Below are 24905 nucleotides of genomic sequence, written 5' to 3' on the forward strand. Positions count from 1 at the left end.
TAAGTATTTGAACACCTACCAACCAGCAAGAATTCTGGCTCACACAGACTTGTTAATTTTTCTTTAATAAGTCCTCTTATTCTTTCTTATTATATTGCCTTGCAATATAAAGCGCCTTGGGGCAACTGTTTGTTGTGATTTGGCGCTATATAAAAAAATTGATTGATTGATTGATTATTCTTCACTCTTTACCTGTATTAATTGCACCTGTTTGAACTTGTTACCTGTATAAAATACACCTGTTCACACACTCAATCAATCACACTCCAACCTGTCCACCATAGCCAACACCAAAGAGCTGTCTAAGGACATCAGGGACAAAACTGTAGACCTGCACAAGGCGATGGACTACAGGACAACAGGCAAGCAGCTTGGTAGAAGACAACAACTGTTATGATTATTTATTAGAAAGTGGAAGAAACACAAGATGACTGTCAATCTCCCTCGGTCTGGAATTCCATGCAAGATCTCACTTTGTGGGATAAGGATGATTCTGAGAAAGCTCAGAACTACAAAGGAGGACGTGGTCAATGACCTGAAGAGAGCTGGGACCACAGTCAGAAAGATTACATTAGTAACACATGATGCTGTCATGGTTTAAAATACTGCAGGGCAGCAAGGTCCCCCTGCTCAAGCCAGCACATGTCCAGGCCCGTTTGAAGTTCACCAGTGACCATCTGGATGATCCAGAGGAACCATGGGAGAAGGTCATGTGGTCAGATGAGAACAGAATAGAGCTGTTTGGAATCAGCTCCACTTACCATGTTTAGAGGATGAGAACAACCCAAAGAAAATCATCCCAACCGTGAAGCATGGGGGTGGAAACATCATACTCTGGGGGTGCTCTTCTGCAAAGGGGACAGGACGACTGCACCGTATTGAAGGGAGGATGGATGGGGTCATGTATTGCGAGATTTTGGCAAACAACCTCCTTCCCTCAGTAAGAGCATTGAAGATGGGTCATGGTTAGGTCTTCCAGCATGACTATGACCCCAAACACACAGCCAGGGCAACTAAGGAGGGGCTCTGTAAGAAGCATTACAAGGTCCTGGAGTGGCATTGCCAGTCTCCAGACCTGAACTCAATAGAAAATCTTTGGAGGGAGCTGAAACTCCAAACCTGAAAGATCTGGAGAAGATCTGTATGGAGGAGTGGACCAAAATCCCTGCTGCAGTGTGTGAAAACTTGGTCAAGAACTACAGGAAACGTCTGACCTCTGTAATTGCAAACAAAGGCTACTGTACCAAATATTAACATTGATTTTCACAGGTGTTCAAATACTTATTTGCAGCAGTAACATACAAATAAATTATTAACAAATCATACATTGTGATTTCCGGATTTTTTTTTTGTTTTTAGATTATGTCTCTCACAGTGGACATGCACGTAAGATGAAAATTTCAGACCCCTCCATGATTTCTAAGTGGGAGAACTTGCAAAATCACAGGGGGTTCAAATACTTATTTTCCTCACTGTATGTCTTTGGATTCCTGATTTTGTAGGGGGGTTTTGTGGTGTGTTTGAGTGCAGTTTTCTTTTATTTTTATTTTTTTTACTTCTGCTTTGATTAGAGCACTCTGTTAGTTTTACTTCCACCACCAGCTGAGTTCCACTTTAGTTTTCCTTCCTCATATTCTCTGCTGTCTTGCTCTTCTTGTTTTTACGTGTGGGTTCCCTGTGTTCATGCAATCAGTATTTCAGTTATTTTCTGTTCTTACTGTTCTGAGTTCTGTTGTTTTTTGTTTTTGTTTGGTTTTTTTTGGTCCTTGACTGTTAACTTGTTTTGTTCTCCTGTCAGACCTGCTGTTATCTTCACATTTTTTCCGTGATTTAAAAATCACATTTATATTTCACAGCTCATATCAGCTGATTACACCGGCAATCCGTACTCGATACGCTTGAATGTTTTCGACAAATAAATGGAACGTTGCATTTTTATAGTGCTCTACAATCTGTCTGAAAATGCTCCATGATGGAAAGCTCTGCTATTTTTCTGGCTTTCCCCCCCCAAACATAGCTCTTATTTGTGTGAAGCACGTTCAATCAAGACATGAAATATAGTTTCATACAAGCTGTTTTTGTTGTTGTTATATTGAACAGGGTTCTCCCCAGAAATTTTTAGTTCGCAATTTTCACCAAAGGTGGCGCACTAGGTCCTTTGGAAGAGGAAGCTCTAGTAGGTTGACTGTTTCAAGTACAAATGGAGGTCATTTCCTGCAACTTTAGCCTTCAGTATTCTCTAAATATACAACTTAAGAGACATAATAAAATCTCCAATACCATGTTCTTCTTATGGTAAAATGTAATTTATTGCAGCATGCATAACAATCTACACTCTAAATACACCAAATAGTTCTGAAATTAACTTAATAAGACCATGATATTTTTAGCTTTGACATACCATGTTTCCAAAATATTGGACAATCAGGTACTTAGGTCCTCAATAGCACCCAAATCATGAGCTCAGAACATTTATTGAAACAAAAATGGTTGTATGTATGTTTCTATTATAGATTTGATTACAGAATGCTCAGATAGTAACATTAATTCTTCTTTTATTCGTCTTGGCCCAGTTGTTGTAAGCTGACTCAAAGCTGAGTGTTTCTGCCTCATATCCTTCAGTAGAAATCTGAATGGACCACAATAGAAATAAGTGGATACATGGATGACACTTTCTTGTGTCATCTATGTATTTTTAATGTATTTAAAATTATATTATGTACTTACATTGAACTTTGAAATAAAATCATTGAAATACATTGAAAGTACATTGAAATAAAATCAATCAAGGAGGTTGTCCAGGGTGTGATGTCATTGTTGCAGGATTGTCATGGCAACAGTGGCACAGTTTCCTTGTTGGTGAATGTGTGTAACACACATGATGATGCTTTTAGCAGGCTTACATTGTTGAATAGGTGACTGGCGCAATTTTGTAGACAGCAAGGCTTTAGTTTTATTGATAACTGGCCTTCGTTCTGGTGCTGCCGTGGCTTGCTGATGCCAGATGGCCTTCACCGTACTGGGGAAGGCACCGCCATCTTGCCTGTGAACAGAGATAGAGGTGTACAGAGAGGGTAACATTAGGATTTTACAGCAGGCCATGGAGCAGGTAATTAGGGACCCTGCAAGGTTTATGACAAAGGTGGGTGTGGAATCCATTAGCTTTGTGGGGAAATTGGTGCAGAAAATCCACTATGGCAGGGGTGCCCAAGTTCAGTCCTCGAGCTCTACCTTCCTGACACTCTTAGTTGTTTCCCTGTTCCAACACACCTGAATGCAATGAAAGACTCATTAGCAGGCTTTTAATGAGCCTTTCATTGGATTCAGGTGTGTTGGAGCAGGGAGACAACTAAGAGTGTCAGGAAGGTTGATCTTGAGGGCCGAACTTGGGCACGCCTGCACTATGGTGATAGCGCAGTTTATCTGCCAGGGAGGGAAATTCAACAAGTTGAGACTGTGGCCTGCTTCTGTAGACATGTCCATAAAAATCATAGAGCGATAAGCTTTGCAAACTTAATGCCCATTACTACATTGGATGATGATGAAATTGAGGATGGCCTGTTGGCTGTTCCAGCAATATCAAAGATTTTGTGTCTGCTACCTACAACTCGTGTGGAATGTCTGAAACGTAAACCTACTTCCAGGCATCTTATATATGCTACTCTGGAACCACCTCTAAACCCAAACAGTCCAACCGTCAACCCCACTGAGGCCCTTAGTCTGGGTCTCATTAACATAAGATCATTATCCTCAAAATCATTGTTAATTAATGATCTAATTATGGATCATCACTTAGATATGATTAGGTTATGTGAAACCTTGCTTAAACCTACAGCTGTCCTCCCCATAAATGAGGCCTGCCCACCAACATATACATTTAATCACGTCCCTCGTGATTCAAAGCAAGGCGGGGGTGTTGCTCTTATTTATAAATCTAGGTTTAGCTTATTAGCCATTGGGGGTCACAGATATAACTCATTTCAGCATCTGATTCTCGGCTCTGCCCATGATGCTACGTATTGCCAAGATCAGAAGAATAAAAATCAGCCATATTACTTTGTCACTGTATATAGACCTCATTGCCCATACTCTGAGTTCTTAGATGAATTTGGTGTGTTCATCTCAGACTGCAGGCTTACTTGTAGTTCCTAGGGTTTGTAAGAGTAGAATGGGAGGCAGAGCCTTCAGCTTTCAGGCTCCTCTCCTGTGGAACCAGCTCCCAATTCAGATCAGGGAGACAGACACCCTCTCTACTTTTAAGATTAGGCTTAAAACTTTCCTTTTTGCTAAAGCTTATAGTTAGGGCTGGATCAGGTGACCCTGAACCATCCCTTAGTTATGCTGCTATAGACGTAGACTGCTGGGGGGTTCCCATGATGCACTGTTTCTTTCTCTTTTTGCTCTGTATGCACCACTCTGCATTTAATCATTAGTGATCGATCTCTGCTCCCCTCCACAGCATGTCTTTTTCCTGGTTCTCTCCCTCAGCCCCAACCAGTCCCAGCAGAAGACTGCCCCTCCCTGAGCCTGGTTCTGCTGGAGGTTTCTTCCTGTTAAAAGGGAGTTTTTTCCTTCCCACTGTAGCCAAGTGCTTGCTCACAGGGGGTCGTTTTGACCGTTGGGGTTTTACATAATTATTGTATGGCCTTGCCTTACAATATAAAGCGCCTTGGGGCAACTGTTTGTTGTGATTTGGCGCTATATAAAAAAATTGATTGATTGATTGATCTCTAACTTGTGAACGAGTGCAGATAACATTCTGATTATTGGTGACTTTAACATTCATATAAATAAGCCTTCTGATCCCCTCTGGAAATCATTTGTGGAAATTGTGGATGCATTAGGATTTCAGCAGTGCACTCAGGACTCGATGCACATTAGTGGCAATACCCTGGATTTGGTTCTCACACGTGGTATTGTCACAAATATTGACATCATGCCTCTTGCTTCGGTTGTCTCTGATTACTCACTTACTAGGTTTACAGGTTCACTGCCATGTAGTGGAACAACAACCTTATTTATCACTACGGCGATGCATCAACTCCTCAAGTACGACTGAACTCGAAGCTAGACTGCCTATCTTAGCTTCACGTTTGGAAAATGCCCAATCAGTAGACAGTCTTGTGTATAGTTTAAACTCAGTGCTCAAAACTACACTCGACATGATTGCGCCACCTTTGTTAAAACCATGCCCCCCCAAAACACAGTCACCATGGTTCAGTGACGGCTTGCGTGACCTCAAGCATAAGGCTAGAGGTCTAGAATGGAAATGGCGTAGTTCAAAATTAGAAGTTTTCCTCCTTGCGTGGCGTGATGCCGTCTTAGATTATAAGCATGCAATGCTGGCTGCAAAGCGGAGCTATTATTCTGATTTGATCAACAAAAACAAGCATAACTCCAAGTTCTTGTTTGACACGGTGGCAACACTTATTCATGGAGAACCACCTGTACTTCACTCTCCTTTTACAGCACAAAATTTCCTGGATTACTTCGAGAAGAAAATAGAAGACAATAGGTTGAGCATATCCCAACATGCCTTAACCCAGCCACTACACTCTGCTGTTGAGGTGGGTGCCATTACTGAGGTATTACCTAGATTACAGAATTTGATAGTATCTCACTAGGCATGCTGATGAAACTCGTAACGTCAACAAAAAGCACAACCTGTTTAGTTGAGCCTATACCAACAAAACTGTTTAAGGACCTGTGGCCCACTCTTGGGCCGACTGTGCTGGAAATGATTAATCTCTCATTAACACCTGGATCTGTTCCTAAATGTTTCAAATCTGCAGTGATTAAACCATTACTTGAGAAGTCTAATCTTGACCCCAGTGTATTGAAAAACTATAGGCTAATATGACATCTGTTATTTTGCTCTAAAATTCTGAAAAATGTGGTTTCATTGCAGTTTCTGAACTACTTTACTGAGAATAATCTCTTTGAGCCACTGCAGTCTGCTTTGAGAAAATATCATTCCACAGAGACTCACTAAAGTGGTGAATGATCTTCAACTTGCAATGGATTCAGACACCACTACAGTTCTGGTGCTGTTAGATCTCAGTGCTGCATTTGATACAGTGGATCATTATAGTCTTCTCGATAGGGTGGTGAATCATTTTTGGATTACTGGGAGTGCCCTTGCATGGTTGACATCATACCTGACCAGTCGTTCTCACTGTGTTTTGTACAGTAGCACTACCTCTAACCTTAGTGACATGAAATTTGGAGTTCCACAGGAGTCTGTCTTAGGCCTTTTCTCCCTTTATATAGCACTCCTTGGGCACCTATTGCGGTGTTTTGGGATTACCTTTTGTTGATAACTGCTGGTAATCTCATCCACATAAAATCCTTAGAAGATTGCCTTGCATCAGTGAGAAGCTGGATGTCTGGCAACTTCCTACTTTTAAACTCTGATACGACTGAAATGATGGTTCTTGGTTCAGTGAGACATCTGCATCAGTTTGACCAGTTAACGCTTAGCCATCACACTGACAACGTGAGGAACCTTGGGGTAATTTTTGATTCTACATTGTCCTTTGACCTCCACATTAGAAATATTACGAGGACTGCTTTCTTCCACCTGCGAAATATAGCGAAGATTTGTCCCATCCTGTCTATGGCTGATGCCGAGACCCTGATCCATGCGTTTGTCTCTTCTAGTTTGAACTATTGCAATATTCTATTTTCTGGTTTATTGATGTCTGGCATTAGGGCTCTCCAATTGGTTCAAAATGCTGCTGCCAGAGTTTTGACACGAAGCAAAAAGTTTGACCATATTACACCCATTTTGACATCTCTTCACTGGCTTCCTGTCACAGTGAGATCAGATTTTAAGGTTCTGCTACTAGTCTATAAAATAGGCTGGCACCTCCCTATCTAGCTGACCTAATTATAAACCCTACGTACCGGCCCAGGCTTTGCGTTCTAAGGTGCAGGACTACTTTGTGTCCCTAGGGTGAATAAAAAATCTGTAGGTCACAGAGCTTTTGCTTATTATGCCCCTGTTCTGTGGAATGATCTCCCTGCGTCAATAAAACAGTTAGATTCTGTGGAGACTTTCAAGTCCAGACTTAAGACGAACTTATTTTCCCTTTCGTGTGGCTAGCATACCAGCATAGTATGTTTCACCTACAGGACTCCAACATGTCATATGCAGAAATATTTTGATAACACAGCTGTGGGCATTGAGGTGGTCCTCACATACAAGTACCTCAGCGTCCACATTGACAATAGATTGGACTGGTTGGTGCAGGTAAATGCAGCGTATAAAAGAGAACAAAACAGATTGTTCTTCCTCAGAAGACTGAAATCTGTTGATGTTTGTGGTGATATGCTTTTCTTTTTTTATCAATCTGTTGTGGTCAGCGCTCTATTATTTGCTGTTGTGTGTTGGGGGAACAGCTTGTCTGTTAGGGACAGTAACAGATTGGACAAATTTGTCAGGAAGTGTGTGTCAGTGATGGGGAGGGAGGAGGTCTCTGTGGTGAACTGATGGAGTGTAGGTTGAGGTGTATTATGAATTCTGTTATTAATAACAAATCTCATCCTCTACACGACACTGTGGTTGCTCAGAAAAGCAACCGCAGTGACAGATTCCTCTCCATGAGATGCAGGACTGAGAGGTATAGAAGATCATTTGTCCCGGCCGCCACGAGATTGTTTAACGCTTCTTGTTAATGTAGTTTTACTTCCATGTGTTTTTACATTTGTCTTATTTATTGGTATTTTATTGTATGGATGAATTGTGTCTTGTATGTATGCTCTCGGGCAGATGAATTTCCCCTTATAGGGGATGAATAAAGTATTTATCTATCTATCTATTTATCTTGTCTTATCTTATCTATGCTTTTTACTGTTTTAATTCATTTTATTAGGAAATGGAGTGTGCCACAGCTAAACTTGATCTAAATTCTGGTTCTTTTAGTGAAGCTTAGGGCTGATGGCCGGCGATCACCTTCGTATTTCTTCTGTTTTTCTTGTTGCTTAATGCTGAGAAATTATATTGTATTTGTCTTTCTGATGCTTGATTCTGCTTTTTTTCTTTTCTCTCTGTTTGAGGTGTGGCTCCATCCAGAGATTGGTGTGGTGTCTGTTCCAGAAACAGTCCTGTGCACCACATTTCCTGTATGTTCGTTTTGTGAATTGTTTTGTAATTTGTGTCTGTAGCTTGGCCCAAGCAGAGGATCACCCCTTTGAGTCTGGTCTGCTTGAGGTTTCTTCCTCAGAGGGAGTTTTTCCTTACCACTGTTGCTCTGGGGGTTGGTAAGGTTAGACCTTACTTGTGTGAAGCGCCTTGAGGCAACCTTGTTGTGATTTGGTGCCATATACATGAAAATAAATTGAAATAGCAATATGTTATAAATCAGTGGCAGCTGCTGGTCTTTCAAAGAGGGGAAGCTCATTGTCGGCTTACGTCATAAAATTTGTTAGTTTATTTATATGTAAATTCAGATATGTAAAGTGGTCATAACAGTCTCTAGTTGCACAAGCATTTCACAATATATATCTCTATTAGATACAGTATTTTATGATGGCACAATCACATTATAACACAAGTCTGTCTTTAAGTGAAAATATCAAACATTTCAAGGAGCACGTAGAACCTTTATTATTAAACATGCATAACAGAGCCTTACTGTTTCATGACATCTTGCCCTTTATTGTTCCATGCAAATGTTATGTTAACGATTGACCTGCAGATGACGCCATATCTAATTGTATCAAAAGCTTCAAAACACTGAACCATTGCTTCATATTGATTCAGTGGTTCAAAACACTTCGGTTTCTTCTTCACTAATTTTCATCAATAAAATAAATCAGCAACCACTAATTATTATCACATGTGCCCGGATAGACTTACAATCATGAATACTTTGATGTTCTGTTGTGAACCAGGATGTTAATTAATGTGCGACGACCTTTAACACTAACTTACTGAAGAACAAAGCAGAGAGTAACTCACCTGGCTCTTCTCACACAATGTCTAATCCGATACCTGCAATCTGTGAATGTTCCTGCATCGCCAGTTTCATCTTTTTCTACTGTCTTTTGCAGATTTTGACTCATTTTGTTTGGCTGCAGTACAAAGGGTTTTTTTTTTTTTTTTTTTTGGTAGCACTGTATAAATGTGATATCCAATGTACACTGTTAAAACAGGCTGATTTATACTGCACGCAAAACACTGGCATAAATTTAAAAAAATGCATAAATATGCAAAAATGTGCAAATTAATTCTCACATTCCTATATCTCAAAATAGCTGTCAATCAAAACAGGATTTAGCATTTCGACTGATCGTCCAATTATTGTGTGGCAGTCCAGAGTCCAGGCTTGCCCACAGCTCCATTCACCCTCAGAGACGCTGGGGTCCGGGGGCAGGACAAAATCGTGGCATTTATGCAAGGACCATCGAGTTTCGTGACAACGAAAAAAACTCTTCCAGGCAGTCCCATTGAAGTGAACGGACGCTCTGCTTCTATGGGCAAATGCACTGACCACAGACCGTATGACAAAGATTTAAGAGAAGTTAACAAAATAGTCAATCAATTTGTGATAAGTAGCTGATTCTGAAAGAACTTGTCTTCAAGATGAACGTATTCTAACGTGTTTGTAGTCAATGAAATGTTAGCAAACTGTACATATTTGACCATTTATTTATTTTTTACATTTTAGGGTTAAGGTGAGCTTCCCTTGCAGTCTTAGAGAAATCGCCTCTGTTATGCAACCATTCTACCCCAAAAAAACAACAGCTGGTGGAAATCACTGATAACCAAATATTACCTTGATGTTAAAGGGCATGTCTCACTCCAGCCAGCCCTATCTTTTAAAAAAGTACATACCAAATTATGAATCCTTACGTCTAACTCTTTAACTTGTGTAAATCCTGATGTAGCTGATAAAAATAAAATCAGCCATACAGTGTCTAAAAATGTATGCAGATTCAGAGCCATTTTTAGCCATAAAAGTGATGTCACCTCAGACGCTGAACATTGGCTGTCACTCACTCCAGTTAGAGTCCAATTTGTGACTTGCACCAGTACACACAGACAATCTGGGCTGCTTTTTATCTCCAAATGTAATCTGGCTTTCAAGTCAAATTCTTGTATTTTGCAATCAATATTTGTCCCCCCCCTTTGCTCCCCCCCCCCCAAAAAAAAACCCAAACCATTGCATACATCTCAATAAGACTGAATAATAATGATTACATACTTTAAAAGTGATATCTCTCTTCACTGTTGTGTTCACACACTGAGTCATGTAGAACACCACCATTGGTTTAGTGCAGCCATGTCACGGTTCTCCTGTTAACAGTGATCACTCGTTCTCCAACTGTCTGACACATGATCACAGAAGCGGGTTCCTAAGCGAGAATCACCAGCATCCTGCATATCGCATCTTACCTTCTATCAATCTTAATTTAGCGTGACTCCGCAGCACAAACCACAAACATAGCCGGTTCCACGCTTTTGGGAGTGGAAACACACTTCGTTAGAATTCACAAAGGGAAAGGATAAAACCTGTGGTTAGATCTGTTTTTTCAAGACCATGGTCACGCTGTGGTCGGCTTTACTTATGCTCTGTCCCAGATCGACTCCTTAAGAAAGAAACAAAGCAAACAAAAAACCTCTCACTTTCCTCCTCAAAATATTATCTTTCCACCTAATAATCAACAAACACATTTTAACGATTTTGGCGTATTTACCGTCAAAATAAACAAAAAACACAGATTTCACACTGTAAAAAATTATTTTTTCCTCTGTTCATTTCAGGGAAGTGGCCTGACATGATGGCACATCATATTACTGAGCGTTTATCAGTAGCAGGTGAAATCAGGCTAAATTCGCCATGTTTATGACTTAATTTCTCAGGTCATATGGCACCAAAAATAAAGAGCAATACTTCAATATTTTCAGAATTCTTTATTTAGAATTGTCAGCTCATTTGAATTTTTTCCCCCAAGTGGTATGCACTTTAATGTCCACGATGAGTTTCTGGAAATGTCTGGCCATAATTGCATGTGACCAAACTTACAGACAAGGTGCACAAAAGGTTAAATACACATATGATTATTCCTGATTCATAACAGCTGGAGACTACTTGGTCACAAGACAGATGATGCTGTAGATGACAATCATTAACACACACACACACACTAGCTTCTCTCTTTCCACTGTTGGCTTTGCTGGTGCCACTAATCAGCTCATTAGCTGTTTCTTAATGCTCATTACCTCCATAATATAGGCAGTAACACGTGCTGTTACTGGGCAGGAGCTCGTAATCACTCAGGTCCTGACAGGAATTAGCCAGGGATAGAAGGTTCTGTTTTCATAGCAATACAAATTGTGAATTATGGTACATTTTACTGAAAATGTTGGTAATCACAATATCATCCTATTATTAAAATCATTATAACTCACTATAACTGAGTGAAAGTTAAGTGATTTAGCCAATTCAATGTCATAATCACTTAAATATTTATCAGTATTCTAAATCTCCTGTGTGATGCTTGAGGTTCAATCATAGGAAAAAGATCTATGCATTGACTCAATTTGTAGACTAACGTGTACCATGCTAGTATCACAGCATGGAATAGTTATGTGGCAACATGCATCATTTGACATAGAATCCAATGGATAACATTCAAAATAGTCCAAAATATATATTTATTTTAAAATCCAATTCGTTCATTCATTTTCTAAACCCACTTACTCCCATCAAGGGTCCCAGCAGTCATAGTGCAAGAGGAGGACTACACCTTGGACAGGACACCTGTCTATTGCAGGGCCACATTTAGACAGACAAACACATTCGTACTCACCTAGTATTAGTTTAAAGAGAACCCACGTGAACATGGGGAGAACATGCAAACTCCAGACAGAATCAGGCGAGAAGTGAAACCAGGACCTTCTTGCTGTGAGGACACTGTGTTGCCCTTTAACTTTAATGCTTCCCTTAGGCAGTGTTATTAGAAAGCATTGCTTAAATTTTCATTGTTACGCAGATGATACCCAGCTTTATCTATCCATGAAGCCAGAGGACACACACCAATTAGTTAAACTGCAGGAATGTCTTTCAGACATAAAGACATGGATGACCTCTAATTTCCTGCTTTTAAATTCAGATAAAACTGAAGTTATTGTACTTGGCCCCACAAATCTTAGAAACATGGTGTCTAACCAGATCCTTACTCTGGATGGCATTACCCTGACCTCCAGTAATACTGTGAGAAATCTTGGAGTCATTTTTGATCAGGATATGTCCTTCAATGCGCATATTAAACAAATATGTAGGACTGCTTTTTTGCATCTGCGCAATATCTCTAAAATTAGAAAGGTCTTGTCTCAGAGTGATGCTGAAAAGCTAATTCATGCATTTATTTCTTCTAGGCTGGACTATTGTAATTCATTATTATCAGGTTGTCCTAAAAGTTCCCTGAAAAGCCTTCAGTTAATTCAAAATGCTGCAGCTAGAGTACTGACAGGGACTAGAAGGCGAGAGCATATTTCACCCACATTGGCTCCCTGTTAATTCCAGAATAGAATTTAAAATTCTTCTTCTTACTTATAAGGTTTTGAATAATCAGGTCCCATCTTATCTTGGGGACCTCATAGTACCATATCACCCCAATAGAGCGCTTCACTCTCAGACTGCAGGCTTACTTGTAGTTCCTAGGGTTTGTAAAAAGTAGAATGGGAGGCAGAGCCTTCAGCTTTCAGGCTCCTCTCCTGTGGAACCAGCTCCCAATTCGGATTAGGGAGACAGACACCCTCTCTACTTTTAAGATTAGGCTTAAAACTTTCCTTTTTGAAAAAGCTTATAGTTAGGGCTGGATCAGGTGACCCTGACCCATCCCTTAGTTATGCTGCTATAGACGTAGACTGCTGGGGGGTTTCCCATGATGCACCCAGTGTTTCTTTTTATTCACCTCTTTTTGCTCTGTATGCACCACTCTGCTTTTAATCATTAGTGATTGATCTCTGCTCTCTTCCACAGCATGTCTTTTTCCTGATTCTCTCCCCTCCGCTCCAGCCAGTCCCAGCAGAAGACTGCCCCTCCCTGAGCCTGGTTCTGCTGGAGGTTTCTTCCTGTTAAAAGGGAGTTTTCCTTCCCACTGTCGCCAAGTGCTTGCTCATAGGGGGTCGTTTTTACTGTTGGGGTTTTTCTGTAATTGTATGGCTTTTACCTTACAGTATAAAGCGCCTTGGGGCGACTGTTTGTTGTGATTTGGCACTATATAAATAAAATTGATTTGATTTGATTTAAATCCTGTTTTCTTGATATTTTGAATCAGTTTTTACCAGAATTGGAGCAAATAAATTTTTGACCCATGTACAAATGGAAATGGGCTTTTATCACCATTTTTGCACATTTATGTTTATGCTGCATTTTTGCAGTTATTTTTGCCTTTTGATAGTCCAAGCTACACCTTTTTGGAATCTTTATAGAGACCTATATGGACAACTGGTAGAGGGTTTTTGATGAATTGGTTGTCCTGTTTTGAGATTTAACAAGAATCTGAGGGACATATTGAAACACTGAGGTGTACTCGACTCATGAAAAGACAGTATAATGAGGCAGTCTCGCTTGAACCCCTGCCTGATATCGTGGGATAGGCCAATGAGAGAGTTTGTGTCAGTAAGTTTTAGCAAGCTTTAATTAGATTAGATTAGATAGAACTTTATTAATCCCTTGGGAAGACTTCCTCAGGGGAATTGAGGTTTCAGCAGCATTGCATAGCATCACAAAGACCATCAGAAGTGAAAGTAAGAGAACAAATTGCAAATATAAATCTAAATACACAAATATAAATACCAGACATACTGATCACTACTGGTTTACTGGCTACTACTGTTCCTCTCCTTCCCATCCTCTGTCTTCTTGTTACTCCTTCTCCCTCCCAAGTGAGGAGTTGTACAGTCTGATGGCCTGAGGGACAAAAGAGTTTTTCAGTTTGTTGGTCCTGCACTTGGGACGGAGCAATATTTGACGGAGCAGTCTGTGGCTGAAGAGGCTCCTCTCGGTGCTGATGACGGTGCGCAGAGGGTGACTGGCATCGTCCATTTAATGTCCAGGAGTTGGTCCAGTGTTCTCTTCTAAGCTACCATCACCAGAGAGTCCAGCTTCATGCCAACCACATAGCCAGCCTGCCTGATCAGTTTGTCCAGCCTGGATGTGTCCTTCTTGGATTTGGTGCCCATGTGAATATTGATAATTGGGCTGTCCCCGGAAGTACAATTTTTGCGTCATATGCGCTTTCCCTGTATTGCCCACCCTCAAATGAGAATGCCCAATAGCACAACCTGTGTGGGGGAAGCTGGTCACAGTTGGCTGGAAGAACATAGATGTTGATAGACGTCACAATGATAAGGAGAAGAACGCATTGTGTCATGGAGGAAGGAAAGAACAGAGCAAATGAACTCATCACGGTCTTTTGTCTGGAGTACACGACGCCCATGATTCCCAAAAACAATTTGAAATGTGGACTCATCAGACCACAGCACACTTTTCCACTTTGCGTCTGTCCATTTCAAATGAGCTCGGGCCCAGAGAAGGCGGCGGCGTTTCTGGATGTTGTTGATGTGTGGCTTTTGCTTTGCATGGTAGAGTTTTAACTTGCACTTGTAGATGTAGCGACACACTGACAATGGTTTTCTGCAGTGTTCCAGAGCCCATGCAGCAAGATCCTTTACACGATGATGTCGGTTTTTAATGCAGTGCCACCTGAGGGATTGAAGGTCACGGGCATTCAGTGTTGGTTTTCGGCCTTGCTGTTTACGTGTAAATAGTTTTCCAGATTCTCTGAGTCTTCTGAATATATTATGGACTGCAGATGATGGAATCCCTAAATTCCTTCCAATTGAATGTTTAGAAATATTGTTCTTAAACTGTTGGACTTTTTTCACACAGTTGTTCACAAAGTGGTGATCGTCACCCTATCTTTGCTTGTGAATGGCTGAGCCTTTTGGGGATACTTCTTTTATACCAATCTCTGCCACTCACCTCTTTCCAATTAACCTGTTCACCTGTGGAATGTTCCAAACAGGTGTTCATTGAGCATTCATCAAATTTCCCAGTCTTTTGTTGCTCCTGTCGCAGTTTTTTTGAAATGTGTTGCAGGCATCCATTTCAAAATGAGCAAATATTTGCACAAAAACAAAACAGTATATCAGTTTGAACATTAAATATGTTGTCTTTGTGGTGTATTCAATTGAAAATAGGTTGAAGAGGATTTGCAAATCATTGTATTCTGTTTATATTTACATTTCACGCAAGGTCGCAACTTAATTGGAACTGGGGCTGTATGAAAGAGTACAACTCTGGGTTCCACTCCACTGCAAAGTGTATCTGAAGATTCTAACTTTTAATAATAATAATAATTAATGAGGGGGTGCAGTAACATCGCTAATCGCAATGCTGCTAACAAAATTGAACAACTGAACTTACCTATATGATCGTATTTCTTTGCATTTCGTCTTTTTCTGTTGGCATTAACTAATCCTTTGCATGCCCAGTGTCTGTGGCATATATTCATTTGATGGCTTAAGTCCGCTCACTAAACCTTTACACATGACCATAAATAGGCTCGTTTTCCTAGATTTTTGGAGGTGGCTGGAAACATTGGACGGTTCAGGCTCAGAATCTGTCCTCATTGTGAATCAGAGATTGCATCCTCCTGCAACATGCCTGTTCACCATTTTAGTCCTATGTGAAACTACAGAAAAACTATTATTTCCAAATGTAAAAAAACCCTTTCTTCCCATCCACTTCATAACACAAGCCAAGATGGCTCTGAAATCAGTATTCCCACAGGGACTACAAATTCTGAGCTTTTGAAGCAGCAGATGAATTCCCCATATTTATGGCTTAATATCTCTGTGCATATGGCATCAAAATAAAACACAATGCACCAATATTTTCATAATTCTTTACTTTGAATAGTCAGCTTATTTGCCATTTCATTTACCAAACATGCCCTGACACTTACTGAACTTGTTTAGTTACTGTTAACTTATTAGCTTTAACATTGTTCAAGACACACGTGTGTGTATATATACACTGAACAAAAATATAAACACAACACTTTTGTTTTTGCTGCCATTTTTCTTGAGCTGCTCTCAGATCTAAAACATATTCTATGTACACAAAAGACCTATTTCTCTCAAATGTTGTTCACAAATCTGTCTGTTTCTGTGTTAGTGAGCACTTCTCCTTTGCCGAGATAATCCATCCCACGTCACAGGTGTGGCATACCAAGACGCTTATTAGACAGCATGATTATTGCACCAAAACATTTGAATATGTGAGATTGGAAGTATTAACATGCATTTTCTACAGTATTATTTTTTTCAATCTTTCATTGTTCCTGTTCTTGTGTTTCTGTTTGTTTTTCAGCCTATAAGAAGAGGGAGCGTCCAGAGATTTCTTTGCCATCAGATTTTGAACATACCATTCATGTCGGCTTTGATGCTGTTACTGGGGAGTTTACGGTAAGCATGAACTTCTGTTTTGGATTTCTGTAGTTTACCATTTTGTGTACATGTCACTTAAAAACATTTTTTTTGTAGAGGTGCAGGTGGCTTTACTCAGCAGGATTGTCTTGGTACTGAAGTCTGCTTTGTTCATCCACAGTGGCTGGGTTAGATCTCATTGCATTTAGAGACAACTCTGTACTAGGAGCTCTTGCAACAGCAAGCATCAATAGTTTTATATCAAGCTTATATTTTTTGGGGCACTGAAACCCCCTTTGTACATGTGGTTGGAATGTTCATGTCTGCACGGTGCAAAGCTGGTACAAGAGCTGTAAGCATGTACGTATGCAATTCAAGTGGAATGGTACAAAACAAGTTTTCTGTATTTTGTAGAGATCTTTCACTCTTAAATCGACCTCTCGGGACCATAGGCCTATCTGTTTCTGGTGAAAAGGCACACAACCGATAAAGTGATTGTCAACAAAATCTGCTTTATGAAAATACACGACAGTTACCATAGATAAGCCATAATTTTCAATACAAAATTTAACAGCATACTTACTGTTGTGGTCAGATGTTACATGCAAGCATTATGAGCATGAATGTCATGGTAATTTTGGGTTTTTAATAATGTCCGTGAACTGTGTACAGCATACGTCATTAATGACTTCAAAAAACATGAATTGAGGACACAAATTTGAATTCATTTGGAATCTTCTTTAATCCACACAACGTCAAAATTATACATACAGGCTCAAATGTTTACATACACAACCACTAATATTTGGTCAAATGTGTCTTAACAAGCTGCATCTCAAACAGATGCTTTTGGTAGCCATCAACAAGCTTCTGGCATAATTCTGGCTGGATATTTGACCACTCTTCTTGGCAGAATTGGTTGAGTTCATTTAAATTGGTTGTTTTCCTGGCACTGACCTGGCTTTTATGATTAGTCCACAAATTTTCAATTGGGTTGAGATCAGGGCTTTATGTGTGTTTGGGATCTTTGTCCTCTTGGAACACCCAGTGTGGCTAAGTTTCAACTGTCTAGCAGTTTATTTGAGGTGACAGTCCTTCTTTGTTATTCCATCCACTTTGTGCAATGCACCAGTACCACTGGCAGCAAAACAGCCCCAGAGCATGATGCTACCACCACCATGCTTGGCAGTTGGTACAGTGTTCTTAGGCTTGAAAGCTTCACCTTTACGCATTCAAACATGCATCTTGTTACTGTGGCCAAATAGCTCAACATTTGTCTCGTTGACCATAATATGTTTCTCCAGAAGGCATTTTGCATGTTGACAGCCGCAAATTTCAGTCTAGGTGGAAGGTGTTGATTTTAGAGCAAGGACCTTTTTTCTGATTGACACCCTCTCACTCCATGGTGATGCAAAACTCAATACTGATGCTGGTGTTCTGGAAGTTTGCAGCTCATAACAGGCCTGAACCTTGGTGGTTCATGGGTTGCTCTTTGACATCCTAACCAATTTCCTCTCATCTGAGGTTGACAGTTGTCTTCTTCCAGACCTTGGTAAAGTGGTGACATTGTTTGAACTGATGATCCTGGAACCTGCAGTTGTTTAGAAATTCCTCCAAGAGAACTTTTCAACTTGTGTTAATCTACCATTAAGTGCTGTAAAACACATCCTTTTTATTTCCCCCCTTTATGAAATATGGGGGGGATAGCAATCAACAAGCCCACCCCTCTGTCTGTCTGTCCTTCCGTTTTTGCTTGTTGACAAATTTCATTCATATTTAGCATAAAGGTGTACTTGAGTGATTCCTGACACTTTGCATTTCTGATTTGTGAGGACAAGGGGTATATGTCAGGGTTCTCACCACGATTTTTTAGCAGAGTAATAGGATGGAAAAATCACCTTAAAAAGCCGGGGGTTCTATCCTGTCCTTCAGGGGGTCCAGAAGGTGGTGTCAGACTTTGATTCCCCAACAGTAGCCATAGCACCTCAAACAGAGAGAACAGGATCAATCTGTCAGAACTAACAGCACATAAAGCATTAAATCCCACCAGTAAACAAACAGAGTAGCTCAGAAGTTAATAATGTGGTCACCGGCATCTATCGCCCTTTGCTCACCTAAACAGACCCAGAATTTTTAATACAATGAGGCTGAGACCTGCTCCATTGTTAATGAGAACAATCAAGAAATTGAGGAAAAAATGGTTTGATACAACACGAGTGACGAGTGTGCTAGTCATACAGAAGGGAAAACTGATGAGTCTTTAATCTGGACTTGAATGAATCCAGAGAGTTGGACTGTTTTATCTCAGCAGGCAGATTGTTCCACAGAACTGGCACATGATAAAAGAAAGCTCTGTGGCTTGCTGACTTCTTTGTAACTTTAGGGACACCCAGTAATCCTGCATCCTGAGAACACAGAGCTCAGGCCGGTACATAAGGCTTAATTAGCTCAGCCAGATAGGGAGGTGCTAGTCCCAGTGATGGGAGCTTTCTGGAATTCCTGGAAACCTGGGTTTTTATTTCCATGGCAAATGTTTTCGGGTTATTTTTGTTTTCCTGGCCCACATCGGATTTAGTCTATGGTCTGATCTCATGATGTTCATATTTGGAAAATTGTTTGGAAATGCCTCTGAGACGCCACAGTAGATATTAAATCTCACGTTGAAGACTGAAGGATAAACGTAACGTGCGTAACTTGAAACCGTCTCTATGCAAATGTGAAACGCTACCCTGCTAAATTTGCATTTTTTGAATTCTTCTGTTACATGGGCATGAAATATCCATGTAGAGGAACATAAGATAAATATATTTGACACTTTCCTAGGAGTCAGATATTGATGTGAAAACGTTTGTGCGTCATTTTGCACGACACTTAAATTGTCAGTATTCCAGAAGTGCCGACGTCAGCACTGGATGGAAAAATCACTGTTATTGCATTACCCATTAATATAAGAGAATAAGAATCTAATTTAAACCCGTATCAGTGTTCCTGAGAACTACAAGTGATATTGTTGACTAAATGAACAGTAGGTGCAGCTTTACTTTATTTTCGCTCATGTTAAGACACTATCAGTTGTTATACAACCCCTGGCAAAAATGAGGAAAAAAATTATGGAATCATGAAAAACAAAAGAATGCTCCAACACATCACTAGTATTTTGTTGCACCACCTCTGGCTTTTATAACAGCTTGCAATCTCTGAGACATGGACTTAATGAGTGACAAACAGTACTCTTCATCAATCTGGCTCCAACTTTCTCTGATTGCTGTTGCCAGATCAGCTTTGCAGGTTGGAGCCTTGTCATGGACCATTTACTTCAACTTCCACCAAAGATTTTCAATTGGATTAAGATCCGGACTATTTGCAGACCATGACATTGACCCTATGTGTCTTTTTGCAAGGAATGTTTTTACAGTTTTGCTCTATGGCAAGATGCATTATCATCTTGAAAAATGATTTCATCATCCCCAAACATCCTTTCAATTGATGGGATAAGAAAAGTGTCCAAAATATCAACGTAAACTTGTGCATTTATTGATGATGTAATGACAGCCATCTCCCCAGTGCCTTTACCTGACATGCAGCCCCATATCATCAATGACTGGAAATTTACATGTTCTCTTCAGGCAGTCATCTTTATAAATCTCATTGGAACGGCACCAAACAAAAGTTCCAGCATCATCACCTTGCCCAGTGCAGATTCGAGATTCATCACTGAATATGACTTTCATCCAGTCATCCACAGTCCACGATTGCTTTTCCTTAGCCCATTGTAACCTTGTTTTTTCTGTTGAGGTGTTAATGATGGCTTTCGTTTAGTTTTTCTGTATGTAAATCCCATTTCCTTTAGGCAGTTTCTTACAGTTCCGTCACAGACGTTGACTCCAGTTTCCTCCCATTCATTCCTCATTCACATGAGGAATGAATGGGAGGAAACTGTGTTGGAGCCATGATTCATGTCAGTCCACTTGGTGCAACAGCTCTCCAAGGTGTGATCACTCCTTTTTAGATGCAGACTAACGAGCAGATCTGATTTGATGCAGGTGTTAGTTTTGGGGATGAAAATTTACAGGGTGATTCCATAATTTATTCCTCAGAATTGAGTGGGTCCATATTTTTTTCCCTCTGCTTGGTCTAAAAAAGTAACCGTTACTGACTGCCACAATTTTTTTTTCTTGATTTCTTATAGTGTTTCTTAAAGCCAAAAAGTTGCCATTTGAAATGACTTTAGTTTTGTGTCATGTCTGTGATCTGCTTTTTTCTACAAAATTAAACAACTGAATGAACATCCTCCGAGGCCAGTGATTCCATAATTATTGCCAGGGGTTGTAAAAGCGCAAATTACTGAAGTCAAATGTTTAGATAAATGTCAAGACAAAACAGTAACAGTCCAATGCAAATATGTGATTTTTAAACGAGGCCATCAAATATGGCCATCGGGTATTGCAAAGCCTTTTTGTCTGTCCGTCCGTCTGTCTGTGCTCAGCATAAGTCCAGTCCTATTACTGCCACACTCTTCAAATTCACAGGAAACATTCTTGGAATACAGACCTTGGACAGCTTCAGAGATGGGTCACCTTGATGTATTTTAGTAGGTTAAAAAGTCACATTCTGTTTCAATCTGATCCGTTTTGTTTTTGAGTAACACGGGTGACAGCCAATCAGAGTAGAGCTACACGATGACGTCAGTCGCCGGTCTCTTCAAATCCACTTTCTTTGTGTGTTTATATACATGTTTCTCATATATTCTGTAAAAGATAGCGAGAAACACTTCTAAAACTGAAAACGCTGTTTTTGGAACCCAATAACACCTCTGAACTTATTTACAACACATTTCGCTGAGGTTAGCATGGTGACGTCACTTTCTGGTGTAGCTACTTGCTAACAGCTTCGTTTCTGGTATATAATGTGAAAGCTAGAGAGAAATAAACACTTCTAAAACTGAAATGCTGCTTTTGTAACCTGATAACACCTCTGGAGTCATTTAGAAGATGTTTTGTAGACATTAGCTTGCACGCTGACTTTCGCTAATTTAAAGCTAACAAGCAAATTTAACCATTTAATTTAAATTTCAGTTGAGTTAAATTTGTCTCAACTGAAAATGCACAGAGGGTGATCTACAAATATAGGTCCGGTCGGGCCTATGTCATTTCCGTGTAGTTATGGCCGCCATTTTGGGTCGCTGCTGAAAACAAACTGTACGCGCACTCATAACCATTGTTGATATATTCGTCTTTACTGCTGTTTATTCGCAAAGGCCTGCCAATTTGGTCATGCCAAATGGCATAGGTACGGTTGGACATCCGGGTCCCTGATGTGTGCGTACATAGCAACACGCATAGTAGCCAGTGAGCCGCTGAAAACAAACCGCTGTCACGCTCATTTCTTACTTGATGTCCATCACGCTCGCATCATTCTGCCACATTTTTTTCTACTTAATATACACCAGTTTTCACAACAAATGGCACGATCCTGTGCTGCAATAATAGTGCTTCAAAGGCCATGGAACACCATGGCTGCAGGCAAAGCAGAAATGTGAAGCGTCTTGACCAGCCACACCCCAGGCCATTGAGGGCGAAGTCAAAGCTTCATTTCGGCTCACCTCCTGTAGCTGCCTCTCTTGGTGAACCTGCTACAGCAGTAACCTCACCCAGAGAGTTCCTGCCTCCAGCTGTCCTGAGTGACCATGAGGACTCGCCTTGTCCAATGTCACATGATTACGTTAACATGGAACAGGTGTCCTAAAAGGAAGAGTTGGAACGCCTGAGAGTGGAGAACTCACAGCTGAAGACAGAATAAGTTCCCGCGAGCCGAGCAGAATGAAGAGAGAAGCACAATGTGGCGCTTTGGGAGCTCGAGAAAAATGCACTTTTTGATCTTTTAACTTATCGTGGGTTGGTACAACCAACTGCAATACACGATCGTGGCATTCTCTGTTAAAACTGGTGTATATTAAGTAGAAAAAGCCGTGGCAGAACACTGCCAGCGTGATGGACGTCAAGTAGGAAATGAGCGTGACAGCGGTTTGTTTTCAGCGACTCGCTGGTTACAATGTGCGTTGCTATGTGCGCGCGCATCAGGGGCCCAGATGTCTGACCGTACCTATTCCTTGATTTGGACAACATAAACAAATGATGAATTGATTTGAACATGTACAAATTTTACGTAAGACAACAGGATCTTAACAATAAATTAAACAACTGCAAATGATAAAGAATTCAATGCTCATACGGAGCATAGTTTAGCAATTTGCTATATTTATGGAATAGTAATAACACTGTATTCTAATCCATGTGACAGTCTGTGTATTATAGTTTTGTCAATTTCCCAATATTGGAAAATATGTTTTTATGACCAAAATGGGACCAAGAAATAGCTCCCATTTAGCTTTTTAATTGCACCAGATTGAATGTAATATTTCAAAATTTTATGGGGGAGCTCCCCCCCCACACACACTCGGTGCTGCAGCCCAAATGCCATGAAAACGTTTTTGTTTTTTTTGTTTTCTTCCCCAAGACCCACACACATCACTGTAGTCCATAAAGGATTCTGTATGCTAGCAACATTACCTTAAAATCTGACTTCGTGAGGACGCCAGTGAAGGGAGGCCAAAATCGGGATAATGGTCAAACTTTCTGCCCCCAGTCAAAGTTCTTGCAGCAGCTTTTTGTAACCAGTTGGAGACTTCTATATGCCAGAGAATAGGATATTGCACGTTATTATCAAGCTGTCTGACTGCTTTAGTACCAGGAATAAACATTAACAAGCATTGGAAATTATCCAGGTTGATGAAGCTGATACTGATCCTTCAGAAAATGGCCCTAAAAATGCTAATCCTCTGGATCAGCTTCATACCACGGAAACCAGAGGAAAGCACCGGCCCAGTGGGCCTCAGAGCCTATAAGGACTTACTTTTTTTCTGGATCAGTTGAGGTATTTTCCTTTTCTGTGTTCTTGCCTTCAGTATCAGTGGGTGATCACAGCAACATTGTAAAATGTGATTGAACTTTTAACATATGCAAAAACTAATCTTTAAAAGCTACCTTCTACCTTTAATTCCAAGTTGTTGTTTTTTTCCCCCCATGTTGTTGCTCTGCACAGACCAGAATAAAACATTATTACAGCATTTAATGAGGCACATATGACATCCTCCACTGTGATTGGCTGTGTCAAAGCTCTGACATAATAATCACAGCACCATGGGATTCATGGCCTGTGTGTGTGTGTGTGTGTGTGTGTGTGTGTGTGTGTGTGTGTGTGTGTGTGTGTGTGTGTGTGTTTGACATACATTCCAAATGGAGCTTTTTAAATAATGACATGAGACAAAAGAAGCCTTGTTTCGCGCTCACTTAGCTGAGATAATAGTTTTGTTTTTTAGTTCTGGTACTCAGTTCCTGTTTTTGTAGTGGCCACATACAGACATACTTCCAACACATGGTGTGATTCAGTGGTTAAACTACAGTGACCTATTATATATAACCAGACACACATTATGTGGATGCAGGAGTTTCATTCATTCATTTTCTACACCTGCTTAGTCCAGTTAAGGGTCATCAGGGGGGGCGGCATGCAACCACAGGGTGAACATGCAAACTCCAGGAGATGTTTGCAACTGAAGTAAAGGAGGGAAGGAATGGCAGAGTGGGAAGTGAAGGAGCTGGACCGGCTCTGACAGACGAGTAGTGATGTAGAAAACAATGATATCTGACCCAGTTATTTAGGCATAGTACAAATGTGACTGCTCTACTGTGATGCTGTGTGTGTGTGTGTGTGTGTGTGTGTGTGTGTGTGTGTGTGTGTGTGTGTGTGTGTGTGTGTGTGTGTGTGTTGCTGTTTTCAAAGCTGCTTTTTATGTGATGTTACACCCTCTAGTGGCAGTATACAACATTACAGGATGTGCAGTCAGTGGAAGGCTAGAAAGTAGGAGTGTAGTACCACTGTCTTATCAGTTTATCCTTACTATAACTCATGCAAACAAAGGTTTGTGGGGAACGGGGGGGGGGGGGGGGTATATATAGGAATCTCCCTGTCTGTCTGCCAGTCCATCAGTCAGTCTGTCCATTTTTAGTCTTTTAAACATAATTGTTTTTATTTTTAAGACCTGAGACTATACATATGATGATGGTGTCTGCAGTGGGCATTCATACACAATGATTGTGCATACAGTGCACCAGCAGGCTATATATCCAACACATTTTAGATTGTACTGACATCTTAGATGGCTAGACTGTTTTTCCACATGTATTGGCTCTTGATGTTGTGACTTTATACACCAGAGTGAATAATAAAAGTGTCCTGAGCAACATGAAAAACTAGGACTAGTACAGAATTTTATGAAACTTAAAATGTTAAGTGTTGCACCTGTTGGAATAGCAAGCAGTGCAATTTTTGCAAGAAGGCGTGTCTGACTACACAGGATGAAACACTGATGTTGACACACAGAAACATCCATCCATCC

General features: G+C 40.4%; 1 protein-coding gene and 1 long non-coding RNA gene across 2 annotated transcripts in view; one reads left to right on the forward strand and one right to left on the reverse strand.

The window, feature by feature from the left end:
• pak1 (p21 protein (Cdc42/Rac)-activated kinase 1) overlaps positions 1 to 24905 on the forward strand; it is a 212990-nt gene that overhangs the window by 122523 nt on the left and 65562 nt on the right. Inside the window, exon 3 of the mRNA XM_034168630.1 lies at positions 16392 to 16486. Within this exon, the coding sequence (XP_034024521.1) occupies positions 16392 to 16486 (95 nt within the window). The remainder of the gene's footprint in view (positions 1 to 16391; positions 16487 to 24905) is intronic.
• LOC117508800 lies at positions 7699 to 23472 on the reverse strand. Its single transcript, XR_004560199.1, has 3 exons — positions 23462 to 23472; positions 16150 to 16157; positions 7699 to 7825 (listed from the first exon to the last, which is right to left on the reverse strand). It is a non-coding gene; the product is annotated as an uncharacterized LOC117508800 (long non-coding RNA).

The sequence above is a fragment of the Thalassophryne amazonica genome, chromosome 4 (assembly GCF_902500255.1).
Source record: "Thalassophryne amazonica chromosome 4, fThaAma1.1, whole genome shotgun sequence".
Taxonomy (NCBI): Eukaryota; Metazoa; Chordata; class Actinopteri; order Batrachoidiformes; family Batrachoididae; genus Thalassophryne; species Thalassophryne amazonica.